Source organism: Furipterus horrens, unplaced genomic scaffold, assembly GCF_987537825.1.
Source record: "Furipterus horrens unplaced genomic scaffold, mFurHor1.1.pri manual_scaffold_5, whole genome shotgun sequence".
Taxonomy (NCBI): domain Eukaryota; kingdom Metazoa; phylum Chordata; class Mammalia; order Chiroptera; family Furipteridae; genus Furipterus; species Furipterus horrens.
The window spans coordinates 176,958,222-176,970,880 of NW_028327175.1; the positions used below are offsets into that span (position 1 = coordinate 176,958,222).

At 48.8% G+C, this 12,659-nt stretch overlaps 1 protein-coding gene across 1 annotated transcript; it reads right to left on the reverse strand.

Moving 5' to 3' along the window:
* Nucleotides 1-520: 520 nt before the first annotated feature.
* Nucleotides 521-11,478, reverse strand: GDF10 (growth differentiation factor 10). The gene is made up of 3 exons (XM_090279510.1): nucleotides 10,652-11,478; nucleotides 3,296-4,221; nucleotides 521-1,463 (listed from the first exon to the last, which is right to left on the reverse strand). The coding sequence occupies exons 1-3, from the start codon at nucleotides 10,962-10,964 to the stop codon at nucleotides 1,272-1,274; spliced, it is 1,431 nt and encodes a 476-aa protein (XP_090135636.1). The 5' UTR covers nucleotides 10,965-11,478; the 3' UTR covers nucleotides 521-1,271.
* Between the last annotated feature and the right edge of the window lie 1,181 nt (nucleotides 11,479-12,659).

A 12,659-nucleotide genomic window follows, 5' to 3' on the forward strand; every position in this document is an offset into this window, starting at 1 on the left:
GAGACATTTGGGGGAGGCTAGTTTTGGATGGGTTGCTGATGAGCAAATAGGGTGGCCCTTCTACAAACATGCACAGAGAGGAGCAGACACTCCAGTGCCTCAGGAGCCCTTGCACACAGAAGAGACCAGGACTGCTTATGCTGAATCTCCTGCTTGAACTACTGCAAGTAAAAGGTCTGTGACCAGGCAACCACAGATGTTCCCTTTGATGTCTCAGGCCCCTCCCACTCATTCACTGTCTCCTCTGAAACTAAAAATGTGAGGAAGCTCTGTGAGGTCACTGTCCTGCCTGGATAAGAGAGGGTGGGCAGGACTCTGAATGTCATAGTAGCAGCTGGTTTCTGGGGTTTGGAGCAGAGATAAGGATGTGGAAATGGCTTAGGGTAATCTCAGTTGATCCCAAAGGAGGCTGGGTCCCCAGAAGCCACTCAGATGGCATGCTTACAGATGAGATCCATCAGTATTTTAGAATGGGTGATATTTAGTTTTCAAGATACCACTGTACCTTTAATTTATTAGCTTTCCATAAAAACACATAACATATACAATCTCAAGTACAGAAAGTATAACTTATAAAAATATAAAAATCTTGATTATTTTTAGTATTACAAGATATTACTGCATGTGTTATTTCAATAAGCATGTTTAAACAATGCACACTTAACCAGCATGAATACTTCTGTGGAAAATGATTACAACTCCCCTGTTTTTGTTTTAAAATAAAATCTATATTAAGAAAAAGAAACCAAAATTGGTTATATGTGCATATTGTAGGTATAAAAGCTTTTGCAGTGGAATTTGAAAAAAAATTCGTTTTTACCATTATTTAGGCCCTGTTTCCCAGTATTAATATGTGGCCCAAAGTGTCTTAAAGTGATTGTTTAAACAAGGTTATTTCCATGTGAAAGAAGCAAGTGTCCTCAGGTGTGTAGTCTTCTTCGAAGATTATCAGATGAAGACCTCAAAAGCCAACAGTGTGGACATGTTTGGTTTGCAGGCCTACGGGCAGAGGGGATGGACAGCCTTCATGTCAGGATTGATTCTCAGATTCATTCAAGGAGTTCAGACTGGAGTTTTAAGGTCTCAGTCACTAGCAATAAAAACCCCAGAATGATGCCCTGGGGGATAAGTCCTCCTGAGATGCAGCAAGGTTGCCTGTGAGCTCTGTCTTGCCTTTGCAGCTGCACCCCTAGTCAAGCTCTCCAGGGCTCCAGTGATGTTACCCTGTAGGGCATGGGATGGAGGTTTCCTGCCACCCAGGAGCACTGGTCTTACCGGCAGGCGCAGGTCTCCACAGACATGTTGGGGTACACCTTCAGAACCACATTCCGATTCTCATCAAGGAAGAGGACCCCAAGGGAGTTCATCTTGTCGGGAACGCAGCAGGGCTCTGGGATGCCTGGGACAATGCCCACGGCCCTGACAATGCTCTGGATGGTGGCGTGATTGGATGGGCGCACAATCTGCAAGTGGGAAAGGAGCAAGATTACTTCCACACTCTGCCCCACCCACCCACTGTGCCAGCTGCACTTCCTCGACTCAGCCCTTGGAAAAGGCATCAACCAAGAAGAAAAGGTGGGTTTCCAAGTCTTGTGCCCCTTTTTCTCCAAAGTCAGCCACAGACTTAATTCCTGGGAGGTTTGCAAGAGCCTGGGGCCTTCCTGCCGCTCCAGCCTCTGAGGGAAGTCACAATGCCTACGTGGCACTGGCCATTTGGTGGCACCTGCTCATCACACATCCCAGAGAAGCACCTGGAACAGGGCAGGAGTGGTTAGAGGTTCAGAGGGAAGGCTTAAGGAGATGCCTAGCCAGTTCGGCCTGGGGCCACAGCTGCCCAGGTTTCTCAGTCTGAGAAGTAAAGACATGATTCCATGTGATTGTGTTCCTAGCATTAAGGGGAAGGCCTGCACATGTGTGCTTTGGTGCAATGGGGCTGGACAATGACAACTGTGGTGTCAGGTTCTGCTTCACTTACATCACCCCATTTTGTCATTGCATCAGTCTTATGGGGTGAGTATTACCTAAATTTTACTGGTGAAGAAACAAGCTTAAAATGACTAAGAAACTTGACCAAGACCCCTAAGATAACATAGCCAGGCTTGGAAACCATGCTCACAGGGGCCACATTGGCTCTCTTCCCCTCCCCAGGGAGCCTCTCTCATCTAGAAGGCTCTGGACCACAGCAGCAAACACAGAATGCTCTTCCTTAAGCACCTCTGACAAGATGAACGAACCAAGTCACACGTGCTTCAGCTCACTGCCGACCAAAGAATCTTATATATCGTGAGAGAGAAGCAGGCATGTCTTATTTGCAGGATTCAGGCTGGTGTCAGGGGAGGCTGGAAGGCAGCCAGCCAGGCTGACAAGGTAGGTGCCAGGTCAGCCAGGTGGAGTCTGCTGAGCGCTTCTCCTGAATCTGTGAGGCCCCGCCAGCAGATGCCTGTCTGCAGGATACCTCCCTTCGTCTCTCTTGCACATGCACAGCTTTGAGGAGAAGTCCCTTAATTCCCAAACAGGGTAATGCTGCCCCAGTTCTGGGTCTGGGGTTTCTCAGCTGGCTGATTTATTTAGTTTCAAATTGGATTTATGCACTGACTTCCTTTCTTGAAGGGGAAGGCATGACCCGGAACTCAGCAGAGGAGCTAAGCTGGAGGAGAATGCACTGTGCCAAATTAACATCAGCTGGCTACCAGTTCACCACATCTCCAGCGATGGGAGAGAGAGAGACAGAACCATGACCAGCCTGGTGCGAAGACAAGAATCTGAAAACATTTCCAACACAATGGGTAAAGAGCCTCCTACTGTGTGTTCTGCAGACTTGTACACGGTGGAAGTTAGTTGTCCTGCGATCCCTGCCTTGAGTGGGAGGAAGGGAGAAGGGAGCTCTCATGTAGAAGCCACTAAAACCAGCTCTGTGCTGATCACAGACACCAATGCTCTGAGGTCCAGGCCAGGAACAAAAAACAAGAGCCTTGGTGAGGAGGGTGCTTTGCAGACCTGTTCTGTCTACAGAGGGCAGCATCTACTCTACCTCTGTAAATTGTGTTTCATAGGAACACACAACTAAGGAGATGCATTCTCCCCTTTCCAAAAAAAAGAAATGTTCTGATTTAAAATTTAAATTCAATCAAGTCATCATTTTCAAAAACACAGCCCAACCATATCCATCTGTGAGCTGAAACCACCCAACAGGCTGCCATATTGGGAACTCAGAGGTCATGAGGCAGAGGGACTTACTAGTAGGGGTAGTATGTGAGTCACAATTAGACAATGGGCAGAACGGAACATACCCTACCTTGGGAATGGGGAACTCGCATGCTCCCGCACAGTAGTAGGCATCAAAGAATTTGGGTGAGATGATCCATTCGTTCCACCCGATGTCTGCAAAGTCCACCTTCAGGTACCTCCGGGAGCAGACCCTCGGCTCATCCCACTGCTTCCTTCTGGCTTTCTGCATTGTCTTTTCATCGAAGTGCAGTACCTGGGATGAAGCTACAAACATATCCTGACCCTTTTTTCTGCGGTCTTTGCGCCCTGGCCGAGCCTTCAGTGTCCGGAAGGGGCTGGACCACAGTTTGTGCTTGTGGTTGTGCTGGGTGCGAGGAGTCTGTGCTGGCATCTCATCCAGCCCTGGTAGTTCATTGTCCTGGAGAGGCCCAGTTGCCTGTGTGGCCCGCCGGACACGGGGATCTGTGGAGCTGTTGGGTGCTGCACCAGGTTCCCGGTCTCCAGCCTGCAAGGGGTCGTATCTCTGCAATGTCACTGCCACACTGTTGGGCTCTGAGATGGCCAGGTCATTGGCATAGATGAGAATATAGGGTACATGGGGGCTGGGCCTGGGCACCGCAAGGCCCTTCTCCCCAGAATCCAGCTGGACAGAGAGAAGCAATTCGCCATCCCGGCGGGCTGCCTTGACTATAGGGGAGATGTCTGTGGTCTGCCACAGGCCCCGTGGCGGGGGTACCAAGGCCATGGCCCCTCGGAACAGCCCCTGCCTGGCTGTGTTCTGTGAGAGGCTGTGGAAGAGCAGATGCTGGCGTGTAGGCGGACCTGGGGGCAGCAGGTGGCAGGATGCATTCTTGGCTCGATGCTTGCATGGCACCTCATGAGCCCGTGGCCACTGGGGCTCTGAATAGAAGTGGAATGTGGCCGAGAGGATCATTTCCGAGTCCTGCATGCAAGTCAGGTTGAAGAAATACAGGGGCTTCCGGTTGATCACTTCTGCGAGGGAAGGACCACAGCCTGTTAGGTTCTCTCCTGCATAGGCCCCCATCTGCATAGGGTCTTCTAGGTGATATTAGGGCTGAGATGGAAGAGGAACACCCATTTAGGGAGCACTTCCAGGCCAGCCCAGCTGTCCTCACCTCATGTAATTCTCAAGTTAAACTGAGGGGGTGCCCTTTGTTATCCCCAATGAATAGACAAGAAATTAAGGTCAAAGAGGTAGGGCATTGTCAATATCCCATTGCCAAAAAGGAAATGTAGCAGCAGCAAGGTAGGTTCTCAGGCCTGCTGGACCCTAAAACTCCTGTCAGTTCCTCCCCCACAGACCCATACTCCAATGCCTCTCAATGAACAAATAAACACCTTCATTAATGAGATAAGGGGTTCAGGTGATCAGGTGTTCTGGATGGTTTAGGTTGGGTCCAAACACTGCTGACAGCAGCCCCTCCTGTATCTTCACAGCTCTCTATTTTACAGATATTAAATGCAGCCGTTCTTCCAAATGAGGTAAAGTAAGTAGATAGTCTCATACTTTCTGTGCATCCTGAGTGCCTCCTGAAAGAAAATGGCCTAAAAGCACAGTCATTTGGGCATCTACTATTTGTTTGGCCCAAGGGTTTTTAAGCTTGTTTTACAAAAAATTATTTTACACAGAAAGAAATTAGGGTCACACAAGGTTACTCAACAAAATTTCCAACATCTAGGTTGCTCCAGAGGCCCAAACTATGATAGGGACTGAGATCCCTCAAATGGTACATTTGAAGCTGAAGAATGCTTTGGCCCCTGCATCCGGGGCTATTAGCCACCCCTTAGGGTCCCAGGGCCAAGAACTCCTGGTCTGCAGCTCTAGGAAGCTGCCTGGCCTGGAAGCATGAATTCTCCAGATGGCCAAGTCCTCTCCAGAGTTTGAATGGGAAGGAGGAGTCATTCCAAGGCCTTTCTGGGATGCTGCAGACTTGCAGGAGACCAGAGAAGCCAGGCAGGCTGCCTCCCTCCTGCTGCCAATGTCAATCTGCTGGGCAGAGCTGAGAGAGGAAGTGAGCTGCACAGCGTAGGAATGTGTACGTGTGCAAGGATGCTGGGCTTTACAATGGGTGTGGGCTGGGGCCACAGATTCTCTGCCATATGCACCCATGAAATCAGCTGGGATTTTTTTAAACTAAAATCTTCAGATTAAGGTTGTTTATATTGAGAACGAGGCATAATTCAACTGGGAGTTTTTGAGCATTCTTAAGGGACTGTGAGAGAGAAGAAGGAAGGAAAAAAACACATCTATGGAGGTCCTAAGCCTACCACTGCCTTATCTAATTGTCAGAACAAATTCAGAGAGTTGTGGTGGCCCCTGCACCCCCAGCCAGGTGTGGCCTGCTCTACACATAAGGAGCAGTCCACGGTCTTAATGCACATTTAAACTTGGCTTCCCCGAGTACTGCAGCCTTAAGTGTCATGGTCTAGAATCCTGCATTTCCCAAACCTCCCTAATCACTGCCTTCCTCTCCTGGACATGATTCAGAAAGTCTGGAACAATGGGGCCCAGGAATTTGTATTTTAACAAGCATCCCAGGTGATTATAACCATCAGAAAAATTTGGGAAGCATTGGTGGGTGGTTGCTATATATCTGCCACATCTGGATTGACCTGTGGGTGGGGTGACAGTTTACTAACAACACAGCTCTCCCACCCCAATGCGGGGCAACTCCGTGGTATCTTGCTTCGTTTGTCTTCATGTCACCCTCAATATCCTGATATGTAATTCTTTCTTAATGTTTCTCTTTCCCCCAGAACACAAACTCCAAGAAAGTAGGGGCTTTTCCAGCTTTGTTCACTGCTGTATCCCTAGATCACAACACAAGACCCAAGTGACAGTCAGTGCTCAGAAACATACATTGAATGATGGGGCAAGAGTAGGGTCTTTGCTTGCTCTGTCTAATTCAGTTAGCAAATGTCTCTACACTATAGAAACGGAACCCAAGCCACCTGGAGATTTGTCCTGTCATCCATTTTCCTTCAAACAGCCATCAGGATGGCCAAAGTGAGAACCCCGCCAAAGTAAAAGCACTAACATTAGCTGGAGGAAGGAAGCGGTGGGCCAGTCAGTGGTGCTACAGAGAAGGGACAAGAATATGAACTGAAGGTCTTTTTCTCAGGCAGGCCACAGAGTCAGGGTTTAAATCTTGCTTGCATCACTTACTAGCTCTGGGGTCTTAAACAAGTCATGGAACTTTTCGGTGCCTCGGTTTCCTCACCTGTAAATCAGGAAGAATATTTGTACACACTGTCTAAAGTTGTAAAATCATCTCTGGAGCTTGGAGCACGGTGCCTAGCACCTAGCATATGCTCAGAGCAAACTGACCATGTGGCATCATGAGCTACTGCTGCACTCAGAGTACAATGCCTCTGTTTCCTGCCTCGTACCCAATGAATGGCATCACCACCTATTCCCCTCGCCACCCAACAGGAGCCTAAGGATTCGCAGGACCTCTTCGCCTCCTGCATCTAAAAAATCTCAGTTCATCTTGGCTTTATTTGTCCACAAACATCCTGAACTCTGCATCCCCCCACCACTGCTTCATCCAGAGCATGGCCTTGACTGCCACCATGACCCCAGAACACCATCAGCCTCTACAAATCAGTAAGAAAAAGACAAGAATCTCCAAAACAGGGAGCAATTTCCACAGAAAAAAAATGCAAGCAGCAAATAAGAATACAGTTCAGGGTAACTGGTAAAAAAAAAAAAAGGTAACTTCAAATATGGATATAACAAATTTTATCTGCATGTTGAAAATATAATTCTGAAAAACAATATTACATATATAAAAATAAATAAATATATATATATATATAAATTCGTTAACTCTGGTTATATCTGGGTGTGTGATTAGGGATGGCTTTTTTACTGTGGTTGTCTATGATTTCTATTTTCCCTAGTAAGAATATCTTTTATAATCTTTCCTTTTACTCTTGCTTTTCTCTGTCCCTTAAGTATCTCCTTTCTTCCCCCTTCCTCCTCCCTCTCTTCCACCTTCTCTTCTCTCCCCTTTCTCTCCCTCCCTCTTTCCCCTTTCCCTCCTTCTCCCCATCTCTAACCCTCTCTCTTTCCCCTTTTCTCCCTCCCTCTCACACTGTATATACACTGTATATTCCCTCACCACCCACAGGAAACTCAAGGCTTTGATGACCTGGTTTGGCCCACTGGTTCATCTCCATTCTCTTCCTCTCTCCTCACCTTATTTCCTCATTGAAACCAAAGTCCTCACAGTTTCAGGCACACAGTGGACTGCTTCACTTCCATAACTGCCTAAACACCACCTTTCCTTTCAGAATCTCTCTGGGGGCGCATCTGCTCTGCGATGGCTTCACTAGCTTCTCTCCAGGGTCCCTTCCCTGCTGTCCCTTAGGGTTCCCAGAGAGTACCTCCAGCCCTTTGTCACTCCACCAGACCGCCTATCCCACAGCTCATAGTCTTCTGCTTACTCTTGCCTTCTGCATCAGCTCCTGAGCTTTCTGAGCAGAGCCAATAATCTATGCATTTTGTGTCATCTGAGTTTATAGCACCTGCCACCTACTGAGGTGCTTAGGAAAGACTTGGGGAACTGAAGTGAATGTGATTTTGGCATTGTTTACAGATAGGTATGTATTATTACACTCCTTTTAAAGATGAAAATATCAAGCTGGGAGAGGGTAAGTAACTTTCCCAATATTACACAAGTAGATGGAAAGCTTAAATTTAAATATAGGTCATTTGGCGTGGGGGTGTCTAATCTTAACCCTTAGGATCAGGCTCAGAGGCTCTCTGCCCTGATGTAGACTTAATAGGGAACAAAACATACTTCAGGGAGCAATGGAAGGGAGGGAGGGGTGGCTGGAGTAGCAAAAATAGGAGATAATAAATTATTGACACTTACCTGTGTCAGGCATTATTTTAAGCACTTGACATATTTTAGATCATTTTTAAAACCTATATGAAAGGGAGAATTATTAGCCCAATTTTAGAAGTGAAAAAAGCTGAGTCATGGGCAAGCTCAGTTCCTTGTTCATATCAGACTCAGGATTTGGATGCTGCCAGACCAGCTCACAGCCTTTGCTGGAACCCTGACCTCTGCTGCCTGGTGGCAGGCAAGAAACATGGTTCTGCTACAACAAGGGCTGCAGGGACTAATCGATGCATCTGTTGTTAGGAGGAAGCACCATCCCACTGAGGCAGCAGAGGCCACCATTGTGGATCAATCTTGTTCCAGTTCCAGAGCTGAAGCCACTGTTTTTCCTCATCTGTAAGATGAGAGGTCCCTCCCCAAGCTCACACTTCTTCACAGCTGGGTCAGGAATCACACACCTCTGAGGGCTGGTGAGGAGCTGGGTAAGAAACACCTAAAGTGAATCAAGGGAAGGAATGAGAAACTAAGTTGCTGGGTCCTGCTCTATGCCAGGCACAAACCCCAACTCATCCCAGTGAATTTTCACATCACCACTGTACACACAAGAAAACGATGCTCAGAGAGATAGAGTGACGTACACCACAGCACACAGGCAGTCACTGGCTGTCCAATGGTTCCAAACAAAAATGTTAGATTGGTCAGACAGTCCCAGACTGGTTCAGAATAATCTCCCAAATTGTCTGTTCTACTCTCAGCCTTCAAAACCCTGGTCGTTCTGATGGAGGTGGGGGAGGGAGATAACAGTGAAAAGAGAATTGGCTTAGCAGATGGGAGGCACCAAGCATTTCCACTGTGAACAGCTCTTTTCCCTGTCTCAATTTCCTTCTTTGTAAAATAGAAGAGCTAGATCTGAAGGAATGCCTCAAGGTCTTTCTCAGGGCTAACATCCTGTGTTTCACTGTCACTTTTACTACCCCCATTCTGTGAAAACAGAGAGAAAAACTGCATCTCCATCCCAGGGCTGCAATAAGTGGTTGAACTCACTGGGGATTCTCACCCCTTTTGGTAGTAATGATCTTGCCAATTTTGCTTTCCTCAACTTGCAAGGTTTTGAGGACTGGCTTAAATGGGTGCAAGGTCAAATCTACACATTTACAAACACAAATGCTCTGAACTCCCAGGAGAACAACAGGCACCACCACTACCACCTGATCTGGCCAGAGCTGGGCTCGGGCTTATACACATTACCTCATCTCATCTTTCTTGCAACCCCATAAAGAAGACACTGACATGAACTTCCCATTTTGGAGATGAATATGCTCAAGTCCATAGAACTTGAACGATTTGCCCAAGGTCACATCCAAGCTAGATGATTCTTGAATGGCTTAGTTTAATAATTATGCTTCAGAAATGGACCACAGGTGGTGAATAAAAGGTACCAGGGAGTACGAAGGTAAAGCTGGTTGACCTGGAGCCCATCTAAGCCTGCTCAGTGTAGGATGGAGGAACTGGGCCTCTCTGTGGTAGGTGCTCCTGGTACATGATGAGACCAAGCTTCCCATGCCTCGCTCTGAGACCATAGATGTTACTTTGAGTCACACAGCCAATGATCAGGCTGTCTGGCCCCAAAGTTGAGCTTGGTCCTGATGGTCTTTCTCCTGATGAATGGCCATCTTCCCCACAAGGGCTGCAGAGGACCTCTACCCACATTTTGTAGAATGGCATTCTGTGACCATGAATAATTTCCATGACAACCAGGGTCTTCCCACAACCCCTCCCACCAGGCTGCACCATAGGGACTGTAGAGGCAGCCCAGCACAGGTGGACAGACAGCAAGTGGTGCTCTCTGAGCAGGAGGGAGAGCTGTGCAAGTGGCCTTTGTCCACATCCAGTCAAGGTGTAGAGAGAACAGGTGGTTGGGGTGCCCCTGCCCAAGCTTCTGGACCCTTCCTCAAACGCCCATAGTCTGAACACTTTGTGCCAGAGCCCAGCAGGCTTCAATGCTGTGCACCCAAATCTAGGTACCAAAGGCCCTTCTCAGTCCACTCTGCTTCCCCAGCCACTAAATCAACTAACTTCCCCTAGCTAGAGGGCCACACCCTCTGTCTGGACCCAGTACATGGAACTTCCAGCATGCTGCCTTATGCCCGCCTGACACGCTTTCCTCAGAGCCCCCTCATCTGTTAAAAGCCAAAACAACTGATCCCTATGTTATGGATCTCCCCATCCATGAGCTTCCCCAGCCCATTTTCATCTCCATCCTGTGCTTAAAGCCTTTTGTATGGGGTGGCTTCTGTCCAGCATGTGTGACATCCTTTCAGGTTTGGCAGCACCCCAGGGGACAGGAATTCCGTGTCACTTTGTGCTACTTCGGTGTCCCCACTGGAAGCTCAGAGACGGACACAAAGCACTTGGTAAATAGTTTATGAAAGAAAGAATGAATGAGATAATGAATGGAAGGAAGAGAAAAAAGCAGATGCAAGGGTAGAAGGATGAACGAGTGAGGAAAGGTGAGAATGAAAAAATGGAGCCTGGGGATGCTCTCTACTTACCCAGCCAGGGCCTAACGCTGCGGACCGTGTTGCCCGCTCCAGGACGCGCGCCCCTTCGGCTGTATTTCTCATAAAGCCGAAGCATGTGGACAGCGACCATGTCCTGGGAGCCGGGTCCCAGAGCGGCGGCCGTGTCCCCCAGCCGCTGGGGATTCTTGTCCCTGGCCAGGCCGTCAGTAGCCACAGGCCGGGCGGAGCGGGCGGGGACCGTGTGGCTGCCGCCGGCGTCCCTGAGCAGCAGCAAAAGCAATGGCAGCAATGGCAGCAGTTGGGATCCCGTTCCTGTGCTGGTCTGAGCAGGACCACGGGCCATGGTGGGTGGCGGCGGGGAAGGTCTGGAGCCGGCAAGGAGGTAGCGCGCGAGGGCACCGGAGGCTTCGGACCGACTCTTCGGATGGAGAGCACAAGGGCAGCCAGGGGAGCCTGGTGACGCGAGGTGCAGGGCAGAGCGGGGCGGCCAACCTAGCTCTTGTTCCGTCCTCACCGCCTGAGCTCCAGGCCAGCAGTCACGGCCGTCCGGAGAGGCGCGGAAAGGAGCGGAGCCGAGCCCGATTCCGCGCGCTGCCTTTACGGACTCGCTTGGCGGAACTTTGCAGCACACCGAGTGGCGGACTTGGAGGGTTCGAGAGGCGGAGCGGGGCGGGGCGGCCTGCAGCCGTCGGGGAAACCTGGCTGAGCGTCCCGAACTACTAGGGCAGCAGGGGACACGGGCATTGCCTGGCCGCTGCTGGTGCGCGCGCGCAAGGGTATGCACTCGAGTGTGGGGCCGGGAGTGTGAGGAGCGTGGGCATGGGAGAGCACGCTCCCCGCACCGCTGCTTGGAACCCGAGAACTGCAACCCCGGCAGCTCTCGTGTGTTGGCGCCGCAGCTTGGCAGAGGCTACGTGGAAGCTAGGGAGGCGGGAGAGAGGCTTTGGAGGGGGGCCGCCTGCGGGGTTGCCCCGGCAATGGCATGCGATTACTACGTGGTTGCAAGATAACAGCTCCCCTGTGAGGATTGGAGAAGGGATTTGTGTGTGCTCAATCACCTCTGAGCCAGTGTGTGTCGAAAACGCAAGGATGAGGGGAACGCAAACCCGACCCTCCCTGGGCAGCCTTTGAGAAGAAAAAATCCCTACTCCAAAAGCTTAACCAACCAGGGCAACTGGAAGAAGACCCTGATTAAAGTTCAAAATTAGTTGGTTAACTGACCCTGGATATGGAGACAATGATTCCAGTTGTTGAAGGGACACATCAAGGGCCTTGCTAATCTTTGGACATATAGTCATCTGGATTGTCCTGAAAAAGGATATGGTTTCAGATGGATTTGGAAAACGTTTCCAAAGCGTCAGGTTAGGTGACAGAAAAGAAAGCAGTGTCTTCCCCTACATTTCAGGATGAATCCCTGGTCCACCCCCTCCACCCCCCCACCCCTCAGTTCAGCCATGGGAAGAAGATCCTTGACTTAATTTTGCCTTTAGCAGGGTTTCTTGTCTACGGATAGAATTTCAGGGGATCTGGGAATTTGGGTGGGGAAAAAAATTACATCTTTATTTTCACTAACCTGTAATTGAAACTTAGCATTTTCTAATAGAAAGGCAGGCAGCCAACCACAGCGGTATCAACCATACCTGTGACTTTGTCTCCAATAGCCACCACCCACAGATATTTTCATACCATATGAGAGTTGTTTCAAATTTCAGATATCTCAAAATATTTATTTGGCTTGTCACTTTCCTTAAAGTAGTTGTTAAACCTTCTACTAGTTATTTTATGGGTTATTTTAAAAGGCACACATATTACTATGTTGCAGAGTTGTTTTTAAAAAAATATTTTGATGACCTAGCATATTAAAAACATTTTTTAAGGAAGTCTCCACATCTTCCTCAGATTGAGAAAAGAGTCCAAAGCCCACACGAAAAGTTTATGCACCCTTCTGAGAGAAGGAAAGGACCTCTTTAAAGCCGTGTTATTCCAGTAGATCCAGGATGCTGCCCATGCTATATTTCAAATGACTATTTGCAAACTT

Bases quoted from the DNA above. Each gene is read 5' to 3' on its own strand.
- GDF10 (XM_090279510.1), bottom strand. From the start codon at position 10,964: ATGGCCCGTGGTCCTGCTCAGACCAGCACAGGAACGGGATCCCAACTG. The intron at 4,222-10,651 runs GTAAGTAGAGAG...CTTCCCTCGCAG, and splicing joins CAGCGTTAGGCCCTGGCTGG to AAGTGATCAACCGGAAGCCC. The intron at 1,464-3,295 runs GTAGGGTATGTT...TCCCACTTGCAG, and splicing joins GCGAGTTCCCCATTCCCAAG to ATTGTGCGCCCATCCAATCA.